The sequence below is a fragment of the Lepidochelys kempii genome, chromosome 12, assembly GCF_965140265.1.
Source record: "Lepidochelys kempii isolate rLepKem1 chromosome 12, rLepKem1.hap2, whole genome shotgun sequence".
NCBI classification, from domain to species: Eukaryota; Metazoa; Chordata; order Testudines; family Cheloniidae; genus Lepidochelys; species Lepidochelys kempii.
Window position 1 is genome coordinate 38,841,962 of NC_133267.1, and position 24,919 is coordinate 38,866,880.

Consider the following 24,919-nt stretch of genomic DNA (forward strand, 5'->3'; position numbering starts at 1 on the left):
AGGAAAGGTGTCAGGGCAAGGCACAGAGTGGAACTGGGGCTGCATGGGGGGTGCTAAGAGGGTGCTCCCTCGGGCTCTGGCCAACCCAGCAGCGCCCCTGCCCCCCAGGCCCTGCCAGGGCTCGCCCAGCCGGGCCCGGTGCCCATTGCCAGCGGGGCGTCGGCGGGGGCAGGTGCTCACCGACAGCATGTTCTTGGAGATGATGACGGTGACGTTGTAGAGGATGAGGCAGTCCCAGAGCACCAGCCGGGCCTTGGCCGGCTTGCGCAGCATGGCCGTGCCGAAGAGCAGCAGGTAGAAGCAGGCCAGCAGGTAGCCCAGGCCGAAGATGCTGATGCGGGTGGCACCGGTGATGAAGACCACGACCAGGACGAACCAGAAGAGGTAACGGAACACCACCACCTTCAGCATGTCCAGGTACGACCTGCAGCCGGGGCAGCCGGCTCAGAGCAGCGCTGACAGCCCTGGTCCCGCGGGGCCCTCCCACCCCATCCCTGCAGCACAGCGGGCAGCTCGGTCCTGGGCCGCTGGGGGTCTGGGTAGCAGGACACCCCTTCCCCAAGGAGCAGAGCAAGAGGCTCCACAGGTCGCCAGATGGTCTGCATGCCTCATCCCCGCCCGTGGGCCTCCACTGGAATCCAGTCAGAGCAATGTCCTGCTCCCCTGAGCCAGGGCCCCCCAGCCTGTGGGTCCCCAGCCCCCCTGCCCACTGCTTTCGAGGGAGCGGGCCCTGCACCATCCGGGTGCTTCCACACAGCCCCAGGTGAGCCGGGAGTCGCCCAGGCCAGGCCAGACCCCGCTCCCAGCGCGGCCCCGGGGAGCTCCCTACCTGCAATTGATGAAGTTGGGCACCGGGTTGGGTCTGCCCCTCGCCAGCTCCAGCAGGTCCGTGTTCTCCCCGGCCGCCATCAGCCACTCCTCCGTCCGCTCGGCTGCAAAGACCTGCCACTGCTGGGAGGCGCAGAGCAGGAGCAGGAAGTCACCTGCAGGGAGAGAGAGACAAAGGGACCCCACCTTGCCGCCACCATGGGCACCTTGGAGAATGAGCTGGGTGGACCCCAGCCAGGCCCCTCCTCCTTCCACCAAAGGGGGTGGACCCCAGCTGGGCCCCTCCTCCAAGGGGGCAGACCCCAGGCAGGCTCCTCCCCCTGCCTGGGAGGCACAGCTAGTTCTCACCTCCAAGGAAGCTGCTCCCCGGGACATGCCCAGAGGTGTGAAGCACATGGTGAATACCCAGCTGGCCGGGTCATGGGGCCAGTGGGCGAGGCTGGCCGATAAGCTCCTCTGTCTAGCAGGGGGGCTATGCACGGGGAGAGTCAGGCCTGTGGGATTCCCCTGGGGAAGGACGCTGGCAACCAAGACACTGCTCCCAAGGCCTGGAACGAGGCATGTCCAAGGGTGGGAACACGTGCCGCCCACTGCTTTGTGGCTGGCGGGTGGGTGGACAGACAGACGGGCAGAAGGAGGCACCAGTCCCGTGGGGAGCGGGGAGCAGCGGTGCCGCGGGAGCCAGGGGGTGAGGACGGGTACTCACTGATGAGGTTGGTGGAGTTGGGCGCCATGTAGAAGTCAGGCAGGTACATCCATTTGATGAGAGCCGAGTTCATGGGGATGGAGTGGGTCCACCTCCAGGGATAGTCTGCCAAGGAGAGGAGAGGTCACCGGGGGAGGGCGGCACACGTGCCCCCCCCATGCCCATAGGTCTGCTCCCAGGCCTGCTACAGAGATGTGGGTTCGATAACACACAAGCCTCCATGTTCCCCTCAGCTACTCCCAAGACCTTGCCCATGCAGAGATCTGGGGAGTTGGGGGTGGGAAAAAGGGGGTTCTTAGCCATGCAGAGATTGGGGGGAGGAGGTCCCTGCCTGTGGACAGGTTGGGGGGGAGGAAGGGGGTCCCTGCCCATGCAGAGATCTGAGAAGGTGGGAAGAAAGGGGGTTCTTAGCCATGCAGAGATCAGGGGGAGGAGGTCCCTGCCTGTGGACAGGTTGGGGGGGAGGAAGGGGGTCCCTGCCCATGCAGAGATCTGGGAGGGTGGGAAGAAAGGGGGTTCATAGCCATGCAGAGATCTGGGGGTGGGGGGATATCTCTGTCTGTGGAGAGGTGTGGGGGGGGAAGGGGGTCCCTGCCTGTGCAGAGATTGGGGAGGGGGGAAGGAAGGGGTTTCCTGCCCAGGAAGAGATTTAGGGCCAGGGCTTCCAAGCATCCCCTGCTCTCCTGGTCCCGGCCCCTGGGCCTTACCTATGCAGAGGGCGGGGGGGATGCCCACGCACAGCAGGTACTGGTAGAGCAGGAAGAGGGCCAGGAAGAGGCAGTACTTGGGCCAGAGCCTGGCGATGGCAGCACGGCGGCGCCGGGTCAGGATGACGACCAGCCAGCCGCCGTGCAGGATCACCATGAAGTTCATGCGTTGCCCGATCACGGTCACCGTCATGAGGAAGCAGATCTGGGCGGGGGAGACAAGGGGCTGAGCTGCCGGCAATCCCATGCCGGGGGGGCCCTGGCTGGCGCCGCCCACCCCGCACCGAGCCATGAGGAGCCAGCCGAGGGCGAGAAGAACCAGGGTCCCCCTGGGCCCGCAGGGTCTCCCCTCCTGAACTGCACCCTGGGCAGCAGGGCCAGGGAATCACCATCCAGGGGGAGTTCGTTCCCAACAACCGGTGCCCGCCCGTGTCCAAAGCCAAGGTCTTGGGGGGTCGTTTGCCTGCCACGCTGGGGTCCCGCTCACAGGGCTGGGGAGCGCCCGCTCCCGTAGACCTGCCCCCTCAGCGCCAGGGGATGCCCTCAGCCCTGCCCATCTCACCTCCAGGCCAAACTTGTAGTAGAAGTAGTTGATGAAGTATTTGGCGCAGCTGACGAGGCCCCGGTCCAGGTGCTCGCGCGATGCCTCCTCGAAGAGCGTCTGGGTGGCGGGCGGCGCCACCTGGTACTGCTTGCGGTAATACTCCTGGCGCCGGTACACAATGGCCTCCAAGACGAGCAGCATCAGCACCAGCAGGTGGTTCTGCAGGGGAACGGCCCGGGACGAAGGTGAGTCCCAGCCGGGCGAGGTCTCGGGGCATCGCGGGCAGGATGCTAAGCCGCCATGTCCCAGCCTCCAGCTTGGGGTGGCAGAGAGGCAGGAGGGGTCACCCCGCCAGCTGTGGGCGAGGTGCTGGACTGCCCACGGCCCACATGGATTCACCAGCTCTGCTGCCAACGCTGACCCTGGCAGAGGGGCAGCCGGTTCCCATTTGCACTGGGCCAGCAGCCTGCTGCCTCCAAGGGCTCAAATCCTGCCATGGGCGGAGCCGGGGGTCTCCGCCCCATGCCCGCTTCGTGGGCATCCCCAGCGGCAGAGCGGGCAGCGAGTCCAGCAGAGAACAGGGGCATGGGGAGAGGGGCTGTGCCCCCGAACGACCCACCTGGATGTAGCCCAGGTTGGGGAAGCCCTTGCGGATGCCGAACCAGTTGGCAGGGTCCACGGGGCCCCGGTAGAGCGTGGAGTTCTTCAGCTCCGCCCCCAGCAGGTTGGTGCCATTCAGCTGAGGCTGCGGAACCAACCAACAAACAAACGTTAGCTGCCAGGGGAGGGACCCAGCCCCCCGGCCGGGGGTCCCCACGATTCTCCATCGGAGGAGGGGCGTCAGACCCTCCGGCTGCCAATCCTTCCCACTGCCTGGCAGCTGCCGTCGTAGGGTGGCAGCACGTTGGGCTGCCCTGCAGGGACAGGCGTGCCGGGAGCCCGCAGGCTGTGGGGGAGCCCCGATCCCCTTCTGGATCCTGTCCCGCCCCTGCCCCGCGCACCTCGGTGCAGTTGCTGGAGTACTCGCGCGGGTCGACGGCCTTCAGCTGGTAGAGCATCTTGCAGACGATGATGATGCAGACCCAGACGGTGCAGAGGCAGGAGGCCATGTGGCGGAAACGGCAGTAGGGCAGGGCGAAGGCCCACAGCGCCACCAGCAGGAAGTTCATGACCGACACCTGCAGAGAGCACACGGGAGCGAGGGAAGAGCTGGGGGCGCGGGTCAGGGGGCCCCCAACTCCAGGGGCACCTTCCAGCCTCACCGCGGACGGCCGGGGCCCCCCACTGAGTCGTAGGGCAGCCAAAGGAACCCCCGGCTAGCTAGCGGCCCCTCTCCCACCCCGACGCAGCGCTCCCTCCTGCCCCGAGGATCCCCCCCTGCCTATGGGGCCCTCCCCATGGCTGGCAGAGGCAGATTCCCCAGCAGCAGGGTGGGAGCCCTCGAGGGCATTTTCCTTTCTGGTCTCCCGAGCACGCCCGCCCATTGCCGTTACCTCCTGCAGCGCCACCCACACGGTGTAGAGAGCCACCAGCTTGAGGACGTGCAGCTCCACGAGGCGCCGCACGAAGACCTGCCCGCGGGTGAGGATGTCGGAGAAGGTCCAGCCCAGCACCACCAGGCGCTCCAGCACCAGGCCCCACTTACTGGGCACCGCTGCAAAGCAGGGCAGCTTGTCACGGCCACACCGGTCCCCCACGTGCCGTGCCCTCCCCCGCCCAGCCCCGCCCCCCGCCAGGCACTTCCCCTCCCCCACCAGCACCCCCCATGTACCCTGGGCTCCATGTCCCCTCCCTCACCAGCACCCACCCCGTGCCCAGCACTCCCCTCCCCTCGGTGCCCTCCCCCTCCCCCAGTAGCTCCCGCCCTTGTGCTCTCCCAATCCGCTTCCCCACCAGCACCCCCCACAGGCCCTGCAACTCCCTGCTCCCTCCCACACCAGTGCCCCCCCACCCCGCAGGCTCCCTCCCCCTTCCCAACATCCCTCCCCCACAGTCCCAGCTTACCCCAGTTCACCCTTCCCTCCCCCGCTGGGCTCTGCCCAGAGCCCTGAGCGGCGATTACCTTCCGAGGCTGAGTCGGCGTCCCCGGGGTCAGCCTCCTCCTCCGCACGGGGCAGCAGGTGGCTCCCCCGCGCCTCCTCGCACCTGCAGCAGGGAGGGAAGGGACGGGGTCTGAGGGGAGGAGCTGAGAGGGGGATCCCGGGGGCCGGGATGCCGGGAGCAGAGGGGCCAGGGGCCCTTGAAGAAGCAGAAGCCAGATCCCAAAGGTGGTGCCCCAAGTAGCTCAGCGCCCGCCAGTGCCAATGCGGGGCCTCGGGGTCAGCGCTCCGAGGGGCGGGCGGCCCTGCTGAGCCACCTGCCCTGCTCCTGCAGCCCCTGGTATCCGACAGACCCCCCGGCAGGGCCCTCTGCTTATCCCACGCGCTGCACTGGCCAGCTGGAGCCTTCCGACAGCCCGCCGGGCACAGCCCCGCGTCCGCTCACCTGCCCCAGCTCTCTGCACGGCAGCGTGCCCAGGGCTGGATCCCGAGGCCCAGCTGCAAGAGCAGCTCAGAACAGGGCTAGGCTCGGCTCCAGCGCCCACAGCTGGCCCCTCCCTCGTTCAGGGCAGCAAGGGAGGAGGTTGGGGAGGGACGGTCCAGCCCCACAGCGCAGCCAGCAGCAGGTGCTACCCGAACATGCAGGAGCCCAACGCTGCTCCCTGCCCGGCTGGGAACCAGGCACCGCACGCTCCCTTCCTGAACACGTGGGGCAAATGGACAGGGGAGAGGGCGTGGGGCTGCCCAGGGGCAGGGAAGGTTCATCAAGGAAGGGGCTGCACTGCTCCTGCACAGGGAGATACCAGGACCCCACTACCCTCGTGTCAGACCAAGGGGAATGAACGCCAGAGGCAGGGTCCCATGCCAGCCCACCCCCCACCCCAAGCTCATATCCAGGCCTGTCTGCAGAAGGGACCCCTGCTCCCAGCCCAGGGGTCCCAGAGGAGCACCAGGCTGGAGCAGACAGGATGCCCAGAACTGCGCCCTCTCCTTCCAGACACACCTCCTAGAGCCTGCTCCAGCCCCTTTCCCGGCTCCCTGTCCCCACAGACCCTGCTTGGCGTATTTGCCCACTTGCCCCACTGCCGAGCCAAACCCAAGGGCCCAGACTGCGAGCCCTGGCTCATCACGCTGTACTGGGGCACCAGGCAGGCCAGAGAGTAGGCTTGATGGGACTCTGGGTCTACTCAGCAGTCAGGGCCCACAGATGCCCGGCTTAACCCTTCTTGGGAAATCACCTGGCCAGTGTCACCAGCCCTGGGTCTGCCCAGGCTGCTGCTCCCTCCTCTTTGCAGCCACCCCCCAAGCCGTGTCCCCCCCGTGCTGCTCAGGGCACATCCAGCGCCAGGCGGGAAGGGAGCATACCTGGGGGCAGGCGGGCTCCGGGGCTCCGGGAGGGCCACGTGCTCCAGGTCGGTGATGCGCATGAAGGGGCGGTGGAAGTAGTGGAGCTGCAGAATGCAGGCCAGCAGGAAGAAGCCCGGGATGAGGATGCTGGAGAAGAGCTCGGAGACGCTGAACTGCTCCAGGCCCAGGTCGCCCAGCCTGGATGGGAGGAGAGCAGCTGAGGGCCAGGGTGACGGAGCCCCCACCCCAACTCCTGCATCCAACCCCAAACGCTGCTCCCCAGCCGCAGCGAGCAGAGCTGGAGAGCTGCAGCCGGGGCACTGCCTCGGTCCCAGCCTGGTGGGAGAGCAGCTAGTCGAACCGGCCGGAGCTGCCTGTCCCCGGGGGAGCAGAATGGGCATGCCGGCAGAGCGCCCGGCGATGCAGGCTGCTACTGACACGGAGACGCCCTGGTCCCGTCCGGTCCCAGCACACGCTCCAGACAGCAGGCTGAGCGCTGGGACCCGGGAACATCCTCTGTGGGAATCACCTGAGTGGCCACAGAGCAAGCTGGAGTCTGTGCTAGGAGAGGAGGAGGGCTGGGAAACAGGACTCCTAGGTTCTCTCCCTGGCTCTGCCACAGACGGCCTTTCGGGAAGTCCTTGCCCCTCTCTGTGCCTCAGTTTCCCTCTCCATAGACCAGGGGGAGGTAACAATCCTGCCATTCCTCTCGGGGGGGGAGGGTCACTGGGCCAGGCTCTGGAAAGGGCCAGCTCAGCGCCGTGTACTCCGGCCCCACTCCCAGGGAAGACCCTGCCCTGCCGAGGGGATGGGGCGACCCCGCCTGGGGGCTCTGACCCTGGGGCAGGGTTTGAGCACCTAGGAGCTGGAGCAGCCACTGAGCAAAGCTTGGCCTGGAGCGCTGTGCAGGCAGTGGCAGGGCTGGAGGGGGGGGCGGCCGCTGGGCGGCCCCCGGGGCGTCACTCACTGCTGGTCGGTGAGGCCGGTCAGGTTGCGCCAGTACACGGGGAAGTCCTCGAACTGGAAGGTGTAGACGGCGATGAGCACCAGCATGGTGTAGGCCACCACCAGCCACCAGAAGCCCTTCAGCAGCTTCCTCCACAGGCTGTAGTAGACCTGCAGGGACCGGAAGCCATAAGCTCCTGGGCCCCCACCTCCCTCGCAGCCCAGACCCCGGCCGCACCCCCAGCTCCCAGCAGGGCTGCCCAGCTTCTCTGTCCTCAGGGTAGGGTGGGTGCCGCGCTCCCTCTCCTGAGCCCATGATCAGCTTGCACCATCACCCTGCCCAGCGCAGCCCTGTCACCCCCCTCGGAGCCTGGCCTGGACCCCCAACGGCTGTGCCAGTTAATTCAATGCCCCTTGCTCTGCCCCACCTGATGGCTGCCACCCGCAGAGTGGCTCAGTCACCCCATGGGGCCTTGGAGGTTTCTTTAAGCCTCGGCACGGAGGGCTGGCCGGGAAGCACCCCACCCAGCAGCCTGGTGCACCTGCCCACCCTACCTAGGCGGGTTCCCCATCACAGCTGCAGACAGTGGCCGATCACGGGGCAGGTGCCCAGGCAGCCCTGGAATCAGACAGCAAGCGGCTGCCTAGGCTAGCGCCCCATGCAGGGAACATGCCCAGACTAGGTGCCTCGCAGGGCTTGCCAGCCAGCCTCTCCTGCCGGGCGCAGGCCTCACCTGGAAGAGGATGAGGCAGAGGAGGAAGAGGAGCATGTAGACGATCTTATAGACCACCAGGCGCCCGGCGAAGCTGACCACGATGAACATCCCGGCGCACACGTAGATCCAGTACTTGGCGTACAGATCCATCAGCAGCTCGCCCAAGAACTTCAGCATGCTCCGTGGCTGGCCGGGCTCTGCAGGGCACAGCGGGTGAGAGCCGGGGACATGCCAGGCCTGGAGCCAGGGAAGCGGCTCCGGGCGACCCAGCATGTACGTTTCCCTGGTGGGCGGCAGGCTCCGGCCCCAGATACGCAGACATCACCCACAGGTGGCACCAGGCATGGTTCCTGGGATCAGAGCCCGCTGGTGCCCGAGATGCCCTGCTCCGTGCCCAGGCAGAGGGGGCCAGCTCCCCAACCCGCTCCCCTCCCCATGGCAAAGCAGTGAGCGTGCCCAGGCTGCTCTGAGCAACACCTGTGAGCCCTGCTACTGTGGGCAGGGGGGCACACAGCTGCCCAGGTCCCGCCACAGTTATATCCAGCCGGACGCAGACCAGCCCCTCATCATCCCGGCACACAGGTCTGCAGTGCCACAACGGCCCCGGCCAGGCACTGGCTGTGCCCGCTCCAGCCCAGGGCACGGCGGAGGGCGCAGCAGCGTCTCCCCGGCCAGCGCGCACTCGCTGCACCTCCCCCTCCGAAGGCTGCCGTGGGCTCCCCGTGGAGGTGGGGGAGGCCGAGGCCCCGGGCAGGACCCGGGGGTGTTTCGGGGTCACCCCGCAGGCTGTGGGGGAGGGGCTCTCACCTGTGTCGGAGACGGTCACCTCCAGCAGCGGGGCGGGCGGGCGCTGGCGTTTCAGCAGCTTCTCCTTCACGAACTGCCGCAGCAGCAGCCAGAAGGGCAAGGTGTAGAGCAGCTGTGGGGAGCAGCGGGAGATCAGCCACGGGCAGAGGAACCAGCCGGCCCAAAGGCGGGGAGGGGAGGGGAGCGGAGGGGGGGTTACCTTGGCCCCCAGGTCCAAGCAGGGGTATTTGGTCCTGACCAGCCCCAGCTGCTCCAGGCTCATGAAGCCGACGCGGGTGGGCAGCTCGGGCTCCAGGTCCATGCCCCAGACGTACTGCAGGCTGCAGAGCGCCAGCCCGTAGAGCAGGAGGAAGGGGGAGCAGAGCATGGCGAAGTGGTGCCGGCTGCGGACGATCCAGATGAGGCAGGCCCAGAGCAGCAGCACGAAGGTCAGCCAGCTGTGGTAGGTGATGCTCCACACCTGGTGGGCAGAGGAGACTCTGCCCTCAGGCCCTGCACCTGGCTGGTGCATCGCTCCCCATGTTCCATGTCAGCCCAGCCCCCACTGGGGCTCAGAGCCCTGATCCGGAGCTGGTGCACCCCCTCCCACACCCCATGTCAGTCCAGCCCCCAAACTGGGGCTCGGAGCCCCAGTACAGAGCTGGCCCCTGCCCACGTCAGCCCAGCCCCCACTGGGGTTCAGCGCTCCGGTCCGGAGCAGGCGTACCCCCTGCCCACGTCAGCCCAGCCCCCACTGGGGTTTGATGCTCCGGTCCAGAGCAGCCGTACCCCCTGCCCACGTCAGCCCAGCCCCCACTGGGGTTCGATGCTCCGCTCCGGAGCAGCCGTACCCCCTGCCCACGTCAGCCCAGCCCCCCCTGGGGTTCGATGCTCCGCTCCGGAGCAGCCGTACCCCCTGCCCACGTCAGCCCAGCCCCCCCTGGGTTCAGCGCTCCGCTCCGGCGCTCCCCCTGCCCAGCCGCTCGGAACCCTGCCCCAGGCTCACCATCATGGCGATGAGGGCACAGACGTAGCTCTGCTTCATTATCACGTGGCCCAGCGCGTGCAGGGGCAGCCTTTGCCTGTGCCGCTCCGGCTTCTTACTCACTGCCCAGAGAATCGCAGGGACGGTTAGAGCAGCCCCAAAACTGCCCAGATACACCCCCACCACCACCAGAGCACCCCACGACTCATACCCATCACCTCCCAGAGAGGAGCCCATCCCATGGGGCATGAAGGCTCCAGCTCACCCCATAGGCACCTGACACTGCCCCAAAATCCCCCCACCAGCCCCTTCAGCCCCACCCGCCTCGAGGAGACAGAGCAAGGCTGAAAACTGGCCACGCACTTTGGGACCGATATAGAACGAGAGCGGCACCGACAGGCCGGGGGCCGTGAGGATCCGACAGTGACGGGCACGGTACCTGAGGCCAGGCTGGAGGCTATGGGGGGATCAGACAGTGATGGGCGCAGTGCCCAAGGCCAGGTCAGAGGCTGTGGGGGGATTGGACAGCGATGGGCGCGGTGCCCAGGGTCAGCGCAGGGAGCTGTGGGGCCATGAGGGGATCAGACAGTGACAGGCGCAGTGCCCGGGACCAGGTCAGGGGGCGGTGGGGCCTGGGGGATCACACAGGAACAGACCCCCCATTCATGTGACCCCTGGAAGGTGCACGTCCCTGCAATGCTGAGCTCTGACCACTAGGAGTCAGCTTTGCTTCACACCCAACTGAGCAGCCGGTTCAGCCTGGCTGCTGGGGTCCCTTTAATATGAGCAGGGCTGGGGGGCAGCTCATGCCCACCTCACTGCCTGGGGCAGAGCAGGGACGAGGGCCTGTGCCAGCCAAGCCCTAGAAACTCCCCTCTGGAGGCTGCCCCGCCCTGGGCGCAAGGAAAGGGGGTTCCTGGCGCAGGGGTTGCAGGCTTGGGGTGGGGACCAGCTAAGGGCCGAGGCGAGTGGGGCCGTGATGGAGCCCTACGCCCAGGAGAGCACCAGAGGCTAGCACAGCAGGGCAGTGCCCAGGAAGGGGCAGCCGCTGCAGTCACTGAGCTGAGCCGCCCCCCAGTGTGTCTCTCCTGGGCTGGTTACGGCCACTTACCTGGCCCGATCACATGCACGGTGCAGTTTTCAGTGTCTGCAGCTGAGGCCTCGGTGCCCGGGGACAGCATCCGCTGGGGGACAGAGATAGGAGGGGGGTGAACCCCTGGGCAGCCCCAGTCTGGAGAGCGTCAGGCCTGGGCATACAGGCTGCAAACGCTAGGCGGCTTCACAGCCACGGAGGGTGCAAGGGGCAGGTCTGTGTGCTCTCCTCCCCCCACAACCCCTCCTCCTGCCTCCCCCGCCATTATCTGTCCAGGATGTTCTCTCTTTCTCTCACACACACAGACACACCCGTCCTGCACCAAGACCCCCGACCCAGTGTCCCTTGGCCCTTCTTGCTGCCCCCTGCAGCCCCACCCCATGGACTCTCCAGCATGAGGGACAAGAGCATCCCCCCTTCCATGCCACCTCTCTCCGGCCCCACTAACCCACCAAGCCCTCGAGCCCTCGTCTGGCTGGTGCCCAACAGCCCCGTCCTCTGCCCTGAGGCACCAGCTGTCGCACTAACTCCAGAGGGAAAGCCGGGAGTCTCCAAAGGGCAAGCGCAGTACAGGGGCCCCATTCCCAAAAACCCAAGGGCCAGCGGCTCCTGTCCTAACCTCGGTTTCTTCAGCTAGGTGGCCTCCCGCACTGGGCCAGCTCTCCAGCTCCAGCAGCTCATCCTGGGGGTCCGCTGCCACCGCTGATGCCTCCGCCATGTCCTTCGGGGTGGGGGGGAAAGAGCCAACCTCAGTGCCTCGCTCCCACATGCACAGTGGGGCAGACGGTGACGGGCGCTGCAGCAGGGACCCGGGGCGTGGGGGGGGTCTCCCCAGAGCCAGGTAGAGAAGGACTGCGCCCTCCCTGCTCCGAGAGGGGAGCCTCTGGGACTGAGCTGCCTGGAACAGAACCGTCCCCTCCATGCTCTGGATGCCTTTGCACGTAAAGCCCCCAAATCCTACTGGCCACATGCCCCATTTCCCTCTCCAAGGCTCCCCAGCACCCGGGGAGTCACACGCTGGGCGAGAGCGAGCTCTGGGGAACTCGGGGCAGGGCAGAGGCCTGGCCTGGCAGGGATCCCTAGCTGTGGGGTTCTGTGCTGCAGACCCATGGGGCACACACTTGGCAGGGCTGGAGGAGGACCATCTGCAGTGGGGCAGCCAATGGTTTGGGGCTCTGGCCCCACTCCCTGCTGTGTAGCATGGTGAAGAGTTCCACTTTCAGCCGCTAGCTTGATTGCTCTTTGCCCACGTCCCCAGGTCGGCACCAGTGCCCTCTGGAGCACCAGCTTCCCAGCTGCCCCTCCCCTGGCACTGGGTGGGATACAAGGGGGCAGGATGGGCACAGCACTGTGCTGTACCCGGCCCCCGAGCCCCTCACCCGTTCCGAGGAGTCCAACCTCCTCAGCTTCAGCAGAGAGGCCACGGTGAAATACAGTAGCAGCAGGACACCGGGGTTCACGTAGACCGGCCAGGGGTGGCTGGTGTTGAGGAGGAGGGCGTTGGGGTTGGAGCAATTCAGCGGCAGGATGAAGGCCTTCAAGCCGAATATGCTGCAGGGAGGAAGGAGGCGGCGTTACACCCCTGGGCATGGAAGCACTGTCAAGGCCAGGGGGCAGAGCCAGCTGGGAGCTGGCAGGCCAGTCTGGGTACTGAGGTGCCGGCAGCTGATGGTCATTCGCAGGCTTGCAAGGGGTGCCCCGGTGCTGAGCATGCCCCAGAGCCCCTCTCGCTGCCCGGGACGCCAGTGGGAAAAGCGACCATGCTTTCTTCCACAACAGCACATTGTTTCCTTTGCTCATTTTGCCGTTCGCTGCCCCCCACCCCCCGTCTGCCACTTCTCCCGGCCGCTCTGCAAACGGGACCACCTGAGCCTTTCCCATACCCCCTCCTCTCGCCAGGGCTCCAGCCAGCCTCGCGGGTCATCCCTCCATTTCGGCTCTGTCCTCGGGCCGGACAGAACCCACCTGCCGGGCCAGCGGCCCAGCAATCCACCCAACCGGGGAGCTCAGGATCAGTTCTCAGCCCAGCCCTCCCACCCCATCGTCCTCGGCTTTCCTCACTGCCACCGTCCGCTGAGCAGAGGCCATAGTTACTGCTGAACCCAGCCGAGGACTGGTGACTGCACAGACGGCTGTGCTAACCAACCAAGCTTCACAGCCCCCCTGAGGCACTGAGAGCAGGGCCGTGCCGTGCCGTGCCCACACCGCACACAGCGAACCAGTGGCAGAGCTGGGACTAGGCCCTAGGACTTGCTGGATCCCGGTCTGATCGGCACATCCAGGGTCCCTTCACTGGCAGCTGGTTCCATCAGCTCCCCCTGGCATCCCCCTCCAAACCAGCCCCTGGCTACGGGAGAGCTCCTCCTTGGCGACCCACAGGTCCCCCCTTCCTTCCCTGCTCCCTCGGGAGGGGCTTATTCAGGGGAACCTTCTGGTGCCAGAGGCAGGTTGATAGGCAGGACGGAGGTGGGAATATCACCCGTGGGAGATGGGTCTTCCCCCCGCAAGTCAGGAAGGGGGCAGGCGGCTGCACCCACCTGTGCTGCAGGATGAGGCCGTGATGCCCACTGTCACTGGAGTTGGAGGGGCAGGCCTGCCACAGGCGAGCGACGGGACAGGGGCAGGCCAGCCCCGCTGCAGGGGATGGATGGGTGATGGGACGGGGCAGGCCAGACCGGCTGGAGGGGCGACGGGACGGGGGCAGGCCAGACCGGCTGGAGGGGCTGGAAGGGCAGCGGGACAGGGGAAGGCCAGACCGGCTGGAGGGGCGATGGGACAGGGGCGGGCCAGCCCGGCAGCAGGGGGGTGGGAGGGCTCCGGATAGGGGCGTCAGAACACAGGAGGGAGGCCAGGCCCGGGGCCTTACCGTGCCCAGATGCTGGCAGGGGGGAAGAGCCCCTGGATGAGCGGCGCCTGGTAGCTGTAGATGCAGAGCAGGTGGCCGCCGGCGAAGACGCCCACCATGACGCACAGCGTGTTGAAGCCCAGGTGGCTGATGGGGAAGTGGCAGGCCCACCAGGTGCAGATGCCCACGAAGAGTAGGTAATAGACACTGGAGAAGGCAGATGGCAGAGCGATCCCTGGGGAACGAGCCGACACCGGGGCTGTTACTGGGGCTGCTGAGAGCTGCAGTAGCCGGGTCACAGCTGGGGCTCCCCCCAGGGCCCTGCTCTGAGGCCCACGGGGGCCCCCCACTTCAGCACTGGGGACAGAGGCCTCTGCAGTGAACAGGGGCAGTGCAGGCTGTGCTCCCCCCCGCACTCCCCGAACCCCCAGCCCCTCTGCTGCCAGCTAGGCTGAGAGCCCCAGACTCATCCCATGCCCAGGCCACGGATCCTGCAGTGACCCGGCGACCCTGGGCCAGGAGAAACTGGAGAGGACCCTCCCCTCAACACCTACCTGCCAGAGCCAGCAGCAGGATGGCCAGAAACTTCCCCACCGCCAGCAGGAGCCAGTGCACCCTCACCCGCAGCGTAGCAGCCAGCAGCCCCCTTCGCTTCGCAGAGCCCACCTCCTCTGCAGTCCCTTGCCCAGCCGGCCTCTTCAGGTCCTCCTCCTCCTCCTCCTCCTAAGTAAGGAACGAGAGCCAGGCTGTCACCGTGTCCCTCCGGCCCGGCAGCAAGAGCGGCCACAGAGATGGATTCCTTTGGTCGGTGCAGTTACTGCACACGTGGTAGGAAATCCAGGGATCCAGCCCTGCACGCTGGGGCGTCTCACACACACGCACACACTCTCCACGCGCCCTGGCCCCACAGGAGGCAGTACAGAGCCAGGGGCCAGGAGGAGACAGTTCCCCTCTTCAGAGGGTGCGGCACACACCACGTGGTAAAGACACCATTGACTGGTGGTTAGCACGGAGCAGGACTCCGGAGTTCTATTCCTGGCTCCGTCACCCTCACTGTGTGACCGTGGGTAAGTCACTGCCCCTTGTTGTGCCTCAGTTTCCCCATCTTCCAGATGCCTTTGGTGCCCCTGACCTGCCTGGCTTACGCAAAGGGCTCCTTATCCCTACAATACAAAGGCACTGAGCTAGTCGGAAGCCCAGGATGAGCTGAGCTCCGGCCAGGCGACGCAGAGCAGAGCCATGGAATGCAGAGAAGGACGACACCACCATGGAGCCTGCCGGGGAAAGGAGACCCTCGATCGGTCTCTGGGCAGGGCACCGGAGGCGAGGCGTCAGAGCAAGGGAGGGCAGGAGCAGAGCCCACGCTCAGGGATCAGTCACGCTGGCTGTACAGAGCACCGGACAGACATGGACCCCCAGCAATGGATGGGTCGGGAGATGCAGGCAGCATGGTCAGGCTGCGGTTTCCGCCGACGCACAGAGAGGAATAAATGGGGACAGAGACTCCTATTCTAGACCAGCCTGTGGCGCTGGCCCGACGGGTGGGGGAGGTTCTATGGGTCTGGTTTACCTGCCCAATGGCCTGGCCTTTTTACCAGCCCCACACGAGAGGGTTCTGCACCCACACCATGGTCATTTCAGTGACCAGTGGCTAGAGCACAGGAGTCAGGGGCTGGGCCTGGCTCTGACACTGACCCCGGGTGAGTCATACCCCAGCTCCATGCCTCAGTTTCCCATCAGTAAAACAGGGATAACCAGACCTGCTTTGCAGGGATTTTTTCACTCAGCCGGCTGGTGTTTTGAGGGTCCCAGGTGGAAGGTACCAGCAAAGCCCTGGAGAGGACTGGACGTGGCACAGCAGGAGTTTGCTGCGGCTGCTGGGAAAGGGTGCCGTCTCCTGTGGTCAGAGGCGGCAAGCTCCCCACCAGGGCTTCGGTGGGAGGATAGCTGGAGAAGCCACCGGTGTTACAGGGAGTCGCAGTGGAACCAGCTGCCCGTCCTGCTCAGTTCTCAAAGCACCTGCCATTTCCACAGCAAGGTGGGCGAGGGAAGAATAAATACGGAGCAACGAGGAATCTGCTGCCAGAGCAGCCCCACCGGGCCACGTACCAGGCGTGCCGGGAGCCGCTTGGCCACCTGCCTCTTCCTCCCTTCGCTGCACCCTTCAGCCACGGGGAGGTTCAGAGATTTCAGACAACAGCAGCCCAGCTGTAGCTACATATAAATGCCACGCATGATCTGCCTGGCGAGGGCACAAGGGGGCAGCCCTATGTACGGAGCTGCCACGCTGGAGCAGGGCAGGGCCCAGCCAGCCTGGTCTCCTGTCTCTAACAGCGAGCGCCCAAGACAATGCCATAGATTCAGAGGCAGGAGCTTCTCCAGACCTTTGGGAAGGGGAAAGGGATCTGGGATCCCCCCGGGCTCTGCTGCTCTCACAGGGCACTTTCCAGCCGTCCATTGCAGCATCCTCACCCACACCCCACAGCAGGGGAAACTGAGTCCCAGCAATGAGAAGCGACTCCCCCACAGTGGTAGTGAATCAGTGGCAGAGCTGGGACGAGGACCCAGGAGTCCCGGCTCCCATCTGTGTGTCCTGTCCACTGAGTGATGCTGCCTACCAGACGAGGAACCCGGGCCGCAATGTCCAGATCCAGATCCAGACTCTTCCAAGGTTCTGGTGGGTCGGGTTCAGCCCGTTGCTGACAGATTCAGACCCAGACTGTTTGGGCTGGGCGGGCAAAGGTGCCTCATCACCCCATGTACAGTGGTGTCCCGTCCCTCCCCAGCCATAACCTGACCCTCCAGGTCAGAGAGTCACAACCTGGGAGTATTTCTGGGTTGGGTCATGTTACACGGGGGTGGGAGGGTGAGACAGGCTGGGGACCTGCCCCGTCCCATGGGGGTCACTGGAGACCAGCACATTCCACCAGGAGCTTGGTCACTGCTCACTCACATGCTGCCCAGTCCTCCAGCAATCCCTGCTCTCTGCAGCTCTGGAACCAGCCCTGCTGGTGTGGGAGCCAGCTGCCGCCACTCTCCACCCCACAGCCCTGCACCTGGCCTTGTTTGTCTCATTAGCTGCTTGGAAAACACATTACAAAAAGCCTGTTTTTCTTGGCGCTGCAGCCTGGGTTCCCGGCACCGAGCAATTTTCCAGGCCGCCTTCCGCACTGATCCATTCTCGCAGCAAAGGTATTTGCAGCTGACGGGGCTCCAGCCGCAGCCTGGCACTGTCCGGGCCTGGGCTCGGGGCGCCGGGTTCAGATCCAGTTCAGATTACTTCACGCACAGAAACAGACCGCAACTAAACGGCATGAGGGCTGGCTGGAACCCTCTCCTGGAGCCGGCATTCACTCAGCCTTTTCCACCCTCACCTCTGCACTCGCTGCTGGCCCCTGCTATGGGGGATCTGCAGCGAGAGGGGGCCCAGGCCCAGGGCCAGGGCCAGGGAGTGCTTCAATCCTAACTGGAGGGGGATGGGCAGCCGAGGAGAACTGGGCAGCTCCCTCCTGCACAGCTGGATGTATCGATAGGGTCCCTGCTGTGCACCCAGGGGAGCCAGGGCTTTGCAGCTGTGGGATTTGGAGGTGGAACCCCACTGAATTATGGGGCTGAGGCCCTCGCCAGGTATTTCCATTTCTGCCAGGAGAGCTATGCCAAGGCAGACCTTGGCTCTGCTCTGGGCACTGTCCATCAGCACCAGGGCGTCTCGCCCGCCAGGCTGCCAGGCCCAGGGCTGATGGGTCACAAGCACCAGTCACAGAACAGACCCCGGGACACGTGGAGCTAAAATTCACAGCAATGGTAGAAAGCGAGGGCCCTTGAGGCACCATGCCCAGAGAGCAGGCCGGGGTACAGCGGGTTGCAGCCACACACTGAGCCCAATCAAAGGCATGAAGGAGCCATGTTCTGGGGTCACCCCAGGCGAGTCCCCTCCTTCGCTGTCTGAGCCTGGGCCCCCTTGCCCCTAAAGAGCCACTGCCGGAAGGGTGGGCAGGGAATCGTCCCCACGCATCCTGTGGTCTCCAGTGCCCAGCTAAGTGCCCTGCGCGTGGCCCCAGCCCGGGTCGGCTTGCCAAGAGCGCTGGCCGCAGGAAGCTGCTGCACCAAGTGCCACGGCTGGAGAGAAAATCCCTCCCCTTCCCCCCACAGCTGCCAGCCTCCATCAGCTCTGCGGGGCCAGCTCTGCCAGGCACCCTGCTGGGCGCTCCCCGTGGCTGGCCCAGGCAGCCCCATCCCCGAGGCCGGGCTGGGACAAACAGCCAGTGTTAGGAACCAAGAGAGATCAGATGCTGCAGCTTGCTGGGGGACGCGGACACTTCCCACCTGCCTCCCCGTGGGGGGCTGGGGCAGCTGAGACTTAGCAGCTTCCAGGCTCCGCGCCCCTGGCTCACCCTGGTCCGACCTGAGCACTCTGCAAACCCCACCCTCCTCCCCCAGCACCCAAGAGCTAACGATGGCGTTTCCCCCTAGCTGAGCCAAGGGGCTCCTGGCAGCAGCGGCTGGCGCAACCCAGGGGCCGGCGCAGCTGTGCCAGCCACCTCACTGGGCAACGTTCTCACGGGCCAGTGCCAATGGGAAACAAAAGGCCTGGCCGGCCCTGAGTTAGGCTGGGGTCTGTCTCCTGTGGGCCGGGAGCACAGAGGGTGGGGAGAAGCCCCCTGGTTTCTTCACTGCTAGCACGGCCAGAAGCAATCAGAACGGTCTATCCCCGAGCAGCTGGCTTTGGACAGGCCCATGCCAGAGCTGTCTGAGGAACTGGGGAAAGCAGCCGGGTCGTAGCAGCTGAGGAATCTCACGCTACTTTACAATCCTTCTGGCATGAAGCCTTGTGCCACCTCTGGAAGGAGGGCACCGGGGGCACTGCTCCCATCTCAGAGACGTGGCACCGCACAGCAAGTCAGGACACAGCCAGAACCCAAACCCGGACCCTCTGCTCTAACCACTAGGCCCTGCTCCCAACCAGCCACACAGCCAGCACAGGACTAGAAACAATAATCCACTCGCAACCCCCTAAAGGCCCCGCCACGCAGGGTGCTGGTGACCAGGTCCCCATCATGGGACGCAAGCTCAGCTCTCTGCCAGTGAGTCTCTTCAGCCCAGACACCAAGCAGGGACCAGGGAGCTCTACAGCGCTCAGCTCTGAGTGCCAGAGCTGGAACGAGTTTGCTGGGTCTCTACCTGGCCCCTGTCTGGACCCATCCGCCAGTTGGGTAGGACTGGCAGCCTTCAGCCACAAAAGGGCTGGACTGGGCCCAAGGCACATTGGCAGAGCTCTGAGGATGAGCCAGCCGCCCCGAACCACTCCTGGGTGCAGCAATCAGCCCCCTCTCTGGCCAGCAGGCGCACGAGAACACCCCGACACACATCCCCCTCGCAACCCGGGGCGGGACGCTGGCGCCGTAGAGCTCTGAGGCGGGCAGGGCAGGGCAGGGCGTTGGGCTGGGAGGAGCTGAAGAGTTAACGTTCCCAGCAGGAGCGGAGAGGGCCAGGCTCCGCGCCCCCGATCCCAGCCCAGGTGCGGCTGGGCCTGAGGCTGGCCAAAGCCCACATCCCCCGCGGTGCTGCCCCAGGTCCGCCTTTGCTTTCTGCCCCTACACGCACCCCAAGGCCCCCGACAGCTTGTTGTGGCAGCAGGGGGACATCTCCACTGAACACGGCACCCGGCAGCACCCACTACCACAAAGGGTCCCCAAACAAGCCAGACCCCCAGTGCAGCGGACAAGCATCTCCAAACCGCAGAGGGAAATTTCCTTCCTACTTGGCTCACTGCTCTGGCCGCTCGGCCTCCTGCCAACATGGCTGGAGGGCAGGAGCCAAGTGAGCCCAGGTACCAGCTGGGGCAGAACACGGGGGGATCTGGGCAGCGTCTGATCCAGAAGAGGCAGGAGGCCCTGCTCCCCAGGTCCGCGGCCCGGGGCTGCTTAGGCGAGCTCTCATTAAGGAATGTGAATCTTGAGGAATGTTCACAGGGGCCAGGGGCCGCGCCAATCCCAAATACAGCACAGGCACCGGTTCAGACAATTCCTGGGATGGTCCAGGCAGCTCCTGGAACCGCAGGCACAGCTAATGAGGAAAACATTGTCCGTCTTGGCAGGACGAGTGCTCCCAACCCAAGGCCCCTTCCTCTGAGGAACCAGGGGCAAGTCAGATGGAGAAGAGGAGGGTCAGGAGATGGTCGCTGACTGGTAGTCATCAGAGGCCTTTCCCATCCCATAGCCACTTGCGGCCCAGATGGCCTCAGTCCTGTGTCCCTGTCACAAAACAAACCCCAGACTGGGTGCCACTTTGCTGCTGGGCTCAGCGGAGAAGCTCTCTCCATTGGGGGTGCCCCTTCCAGGGCAGGGGCACGGATCAGAGCCGGGGAAATGCAGTGCTACTACCTGCACTAGCAGTTCTAGCCTGCAGGCTCTGGAGCTGCCGGTCCAGCACCTTGCACCACCACTACGCAGACGAGAAGAGAATTCTCTATGCCATATACAATTCACCCGTGGAACTCACTGCTGCAGGGTATTAGTGAGGCGAACAACAAGGGTTCCAGATGTCCATGGATTGCAGCATTAGACGTCCTAGTTGCTAGGATATAGTTACTCAGGCAACTGATCCTCAGGCTTCAGGCCACAACCTGATCACCAGCTGAGGCAGTAAAGCATCCCCTCCCAGGGTGTAGCCTTAGCCAGGTGCATTGTGGGCTTTTCCCACCTTCCTCTGAAGCACGCAGCACTGGCCTCTCCTGCAGCTAGACGGACCAATGCTCATTTCCGCAGCTGCAATTCCTAGGTTCCCCTTCAGGCTTCGAGTGACTGGTTGCTTCTAAAACGCCAACTCCTCAAACACAGCGGTGACCTCCCGGCCTCATCAGCTGGAGTGCCAGCGTCCTGCCCCCACAGGCACCTCTGGGTGCCCTGGCTGGGGATGGACCTGCCGGGCTGGTTTGTTCAGGGGGGAGGATTCGTTCCACTGGTCACCATTCAGCGAGGGTCTGAAGGGATGGGACAGGAGAGGCTTTCTGTGCTGGGAGTAGAGAGCGCTGCAGGACAGCACACCAGGGAGAAGGCTGCACGTGCCACCCCGCTGCCCCCAGACACCCCTTGCTGTGAGCCCCGGAGCCTGGGCTGCAGATCCAGCTGCGCCCGGCCCCGAGGGCAGCTCGCCAGGAGCACCGCTCCAGTGATGAAGCCCAGGGGCTGCAGCAGGGGCCGGACAGGGAGGCCGCGGGAGGCTCCAGGAGCTGCAGGCAGCAACACTCGGCCACCAGCCCATCTGGCCCCGGCCCCAGCTGCAGCCTGGCCTCTGGCGAGCCCCACATAATATCGGCTCTGTTACTCGGGCTGTTTCCTAGGGTCCCCATGGTAACCGAGGAGCAAACGCGGTCCCTCCTCCGCTCGCTGGGTGACTCACCTTGGGTTTTACAAGGCGCCCGGAACAAGGGATGGGGGTGGGGGGCAGAGGAGCAGGAGCTCCCTCCAGGTGGGCGTGGGGGGAACACTGCCTGCATCACCCCGCCCCCCCCGGCGCCAGGCAGCACCAGCCCCACGCACCCGGATTCCAAACCCCAGCCTCTGGGCAACACAGGCCCAGCTCTGCCAAACCAGCTCCTTACCCCGGCCCAGCGTGTGGGGTCCTGGGCAGGACTCATTCTCCTCTGGCTGGAAAGGCGGATGCACACGGCTGTCACAAAGGGTGTGCTAGACTCTATGCTGCACTGGGGCAGGGCCTCCTGCCCCCTGTCTCAGGGCACTAGAGGTGTCCCGCTGCCGGCAAGGCCAGGCCTGGTGATTTTGCTCATGGGCCATTTTCTTGGTGATTTTCCCAACAAACAGCCCTGAGTTTGAGGATGGGGGATTCCAGTGGGGAGCCTGGCGGGTCAGAAGTTTGGGGTTTGGCCTCCAAAGGGTCCAACATCCAAACCGTTCCCAAATCAGTGGGGGCTAGAGAAGCCCTGGAGCAGCTCTCCTCTTCACCCGCCATGGACGTCCTGCCTGCTCCGTGCCTAGATCCTCACGCTGGCTCCATGCTTGGATCCCCCCGGCGGGATAAAAGGCTCCATGCGTCCACCTCCTTCCAAAGCCCCTGGGGTGGGAGCCGGGAAGCCGGTGACTTGCAAAGGAACGGAGACGCCAAGGTGTTACGGCCGTCAGAGAGTCCTGCCCTCCTGGAGCAGAAACGGGGGAGCTCTGGCCCTGCATGTTGGCCAGACTCGTGCTGTGGTAATTCCACTCTGCCGCCCAGAAAGCCCCACACGTGCTCAGCGGGACACAGCACTCCCTGCACGTCCTGTCCTTAGCTGCTGCGCGACGTCTCCATTCCAGCTCGGAAGTGGCTGCATTTCACCAGTGGAAGAAGGGATTTCTCTCTCACAGGGGCCGTGCGAAGATCTGTGAAGTGCTTTGAGATCCTCCGCAAACGGTGCTGCCAGAGGGCTACATATCTGGGCTCGTAGCTGCAGCAGCCCGATCTCGGGCTGCGTGTCAGCTGACAGGCTGGACAGAACTCTGCGGGGTCCGGATACTGGAGGATGTGCAGACGCAGGAGGCCAAAGCGTCCGTGGGATTTTGGAGTAGAACCGAACCCAGTGTGCGCTGGCAGTGCTAAGTCTCCGGTTATCTGGGCAGACGCCCTGAAACTTCCTCTGTGGAGCAGAGGGAGCGTGGGGTCAGGGCTGGGAGGAAACCGCTTGGCTGGCTCTCCCCACTGTGGAGATCACGTGTCGCTCGAGGCCAGGGGTTTATCGGCACTGCGGTCATGCCATTGCTTGGATCTGCCCGGGGGTGGACGCGGGCAGTTTGGGCTGTGCGAACGCAGCACTGAGCCAGGCGCGCTGGGCTGGCTCCATCGGCAGAGGGGCCCAGCAGCTGCTGAAACAAGGTTTCCGAGATGCCGGGAGCCTGGAGCTGGGGACAGCCTTGCCTTGCAGCTCGTGGCTGGGTGCTAGCTCAGGGACTGGGGGCTGGCGGCAGGGCCCAGCGGGGAGGGCTGGCCTCCGTCTCTAAGACCAGTAGGGGTTGGATCAGATCAGCAGTGCAGGAGGCTGCGACGCCCGACTTCACATGCTCTCTCCCCAGCGGCCTCCCAGGCTCGACGCAGACTCACTCCTGCAGCCGGTGGCTGTTACATGGGAGCTGTCTGACCAGCTAACAAAGGCTCCAGCCGGGGCTATTGCAGGGAAGCACCAGTCCGGGATGGGACCGACTGGCCTCATCCTTCCATTCGCCCCCCACTTTTCCGGGAAACACAACGGGCCAGGTTCTCTGCCATCACACCAGGGCACTCTGTGTCCGTGGCAGAAGCATCTGGCTGCTATGAATCCATGACCCAGGCTCACTGGACACAGGCCAGGGAGGACCAGGATGGGTGGGGGGCCTGGCCCTGTGCTCCACACTCTCTGTGGGGTTCTCCCACACCTGCCTTGGGGCCCCTCATACCCAGAGCCATGCTGAGGGGGCTTGGGTGAGTCAGGCTTGGAGCAGCTTGTGGACAATTGTGCCAGGATTAGCCTCGGGTGCTGGTCTCCTCCCTCAGGAGAGTCTTTGTGGTGCCTTGAAAGGGCAAGTCAGCTGGGGCCCTTGATGTGGTTTGCCGCAAAAGGCCGCCGGTGAATGGGCCAAGAGCCCGCCCGTTCCCATGCACAGACAGGCCCTAGGGTGACTTGCAGGCAGGACAAAGGACGACTGCACTGAGCCGGGAGTGCAGGTGATGGGAGGAACCGAGCCCCACCCATGTTTGGGGGCTCCCTCGCCCTGCAGTTCCAGGGCGTCAGTCGTGGGGAAAGGGCCCAGGTTACCCCGGTCAGTCAGGCCAAGGGAATCAGAACCCTCTGCCCTTCTCTAGAGCTGTCCGTCTGCCTGAGGCACTTTACAAACCAATGGGAAAACTGAGGCACAAGGCAGGGGAGGGCCTGGCTCAAGATGGCAGTACAGCAATGCCAGAGCTGGGAATGGAAGAGCTCCCCAGTTTCTAGTCCTCTGCTTTAACCCCAGCTCACGTCCCATTCCCATAAATATGCCCCAGGATGGCGGGGGGGGGATTCCCTCCCAAATCCACTGGGAACAAGGGGTGCCCAAGCCTCCTCTTCCAGAGAGGGAAACTGAGGCACAGGAATGGACCACAACTTGCCCTAGGTCAGATGACAGAGGCAGCGGTGGAGCTAGAAACAGCACCCTGCTCTCTGGACCCACAGCCCCAGGCCCTGTTCACTGGACAGGGCTGCCTCCCTTCTGGCAACCCAACGGGCTGGTCATGCTCTTCCCCAGGCCTTTCATTAGCACACGGCCAGGCCACGGCATCCAACAGCACCGGCGGTTAGCGACCAGCACACCTGCCCTAGCCACCAGGGGGGACCCCGAGGGGAAGGGGTCAATGAGTCAGTGCAGGCAGACAACCCCGGCTCTTGGGGGAGATCCAGGGCAGGCTGGCGAGTACAAGACGTGTCCCCCATTAGGAGGCTGCATCTTGCCCCGTCCCAGGGATGGGTCCCTCCCAGGCCCCAGAGCTGAAGAGCCCTTCATGCGGACAGGGTTTGCAAGGCCAATGAATGCAAGGCCGGCACGCAGCAGGCATCTGGTGCAAACTGGAACAGTCCAATCTCTCGCTGTCAGCCCTTGAGCACCTGCAAGCTCCGGGGGCTGAGACAGGGCGAGGCCCAGTGTGAAGCTGAAGGATCTGCCCCGTAAATTAGGCAGCAGTGCCAGATTCCACAGCCGGGAATGCGGTTCCCAGGGGGCCAGGTTCGCTGGTCCTGGCTAATCCCATTAGCACATCTGTTCCATAAGTGGTCTCTGGGGCTTCCTCGGCCAGGCCAAGCTTCCCAGGCTCCCAGCTGGCTCCAGCGGCAGCAATTTGAAAAGCTAAATAATGCTCAGGAGGGAGCTCAGCTTGGCCAGCTCCTGTGCTAAGCGGCGGGCTGGCTGCAGACAGGTTGGGACACTTCTGTGCTGCAGATTAACCTGGGACCAGACAGACCTAGCCCCTTGAACTCCTCCTCGGGGCCGCTTTCCCAGGAGCTCAGTGTCAGCTAATGGGATTCCCCGTGTACGAGGGCCAGGACGGTACAATAAGTACATCATTTTCCATGCTCTCTAACACCTCCCATCCCAAGGGCTCTCCATCTTAGTGCACACGCCAGGCCCTCTGAGCTCATGTACGCAGCCACGGCAGAAGCAAGCCTCACGTATGCACAAGGATCACTTTCCTCCTACACTGAAAAGGGAGGTCGCCCCGTTGCTGAGGGGTGTGAAAAATCCACCCCCCACGGCAGTGTCGTTCAGCTGACCTAACCCCCGGTGTACACAGTGCTAGGTCAGTGGAAGAAAACTTCCATCCACCTGGCTACCGCCTCTTGGGGAGGGGGATCCCCGCACCGCTGCAGCTGTTCTGTT

General features: G+C 64.8%; 1 protein-coding gene across 6 annotated transcripts in view; it reads right to left on the minus strand.

The window, feature by feature from the left end:
• PIEZO1 (piezo type mechanosensitive ion channel component 1 (Er blood group)) overlaps nt 1-24,919 on the minus strand; it is a 113,985-nt gene that overhangs the window by 21,339 nt on the left and 67,727 nt on the right. For 5 of the 6 annotated variants that reach the window (XM_073308188.1, XM_073308186.1, XM_073308189.1 and 2 more), the window contains 20 exons: nt 14,096-14,264; nt 13,563-13,776; nt 12,076-12,247; nt 11,316-11,417; nt 10,715-10,787; nt 9,625-9,725; nt 8,839-9,099; nt 8,640-8,751; nt 7,851-8,029; nt 7,139-7,287; nt 6,190-6,369; nt 4,848-4,930; nt 4,279-4,439; nt 3,787-3,963; nt 3,405-3,530; nt 2,804-3,004; nt 2,242-2,446; nt 1,535-1,639; nt 830-983; nt 181-424 (listed from right to left, as the gene is read on the minus strand). In XM_073308188.1, coding sequence (XP_073164289.1) covers nt 181-424; nt 830-983; nt 1,535-1,639; nt 2,242-2,446; nt 2,804-3,004; nt 3,405-3,530; nt 3,787-3,963; nt 4,279-4,439; nt 4,848-4,930; nt 6,190-6,369; nt 7,139-7,287; nt 7,851-8,029; nt 8,640-8,751; nt 8,839-9,099; nt 9,625-9,725; nt 10,715-10,787; nt 11,316-11,417; nt 12,076-12,247; nt 13,563-13,776; nt 14,096-14,264 — 3,168 coding nt within the window. The remainder of the gene's footprint in view (nt 1-180; nt 425-829; nt 984-1,534; nt 1,640-2,241; nt 2,447-2,803; nt 3,005-3,404; nt 3,531-3,786; nt 3,964-4,278; nt 4,440-4,847; nt 4,931-6,189; nt 6,370-7,138; nt 7,288-7,850; nt 8,030-8,639; nt 8,752-8,838; nt 9,100-9,624; nt 9,726-10,714; nt 10,788-11,315; nt 11,418-12,075; nt 12,248-13,562; nt 13,777-14,095; nt 14,265-24,919) is intronic. The other variant, XM_073308187.1, reaches the window with a different exon arrangement.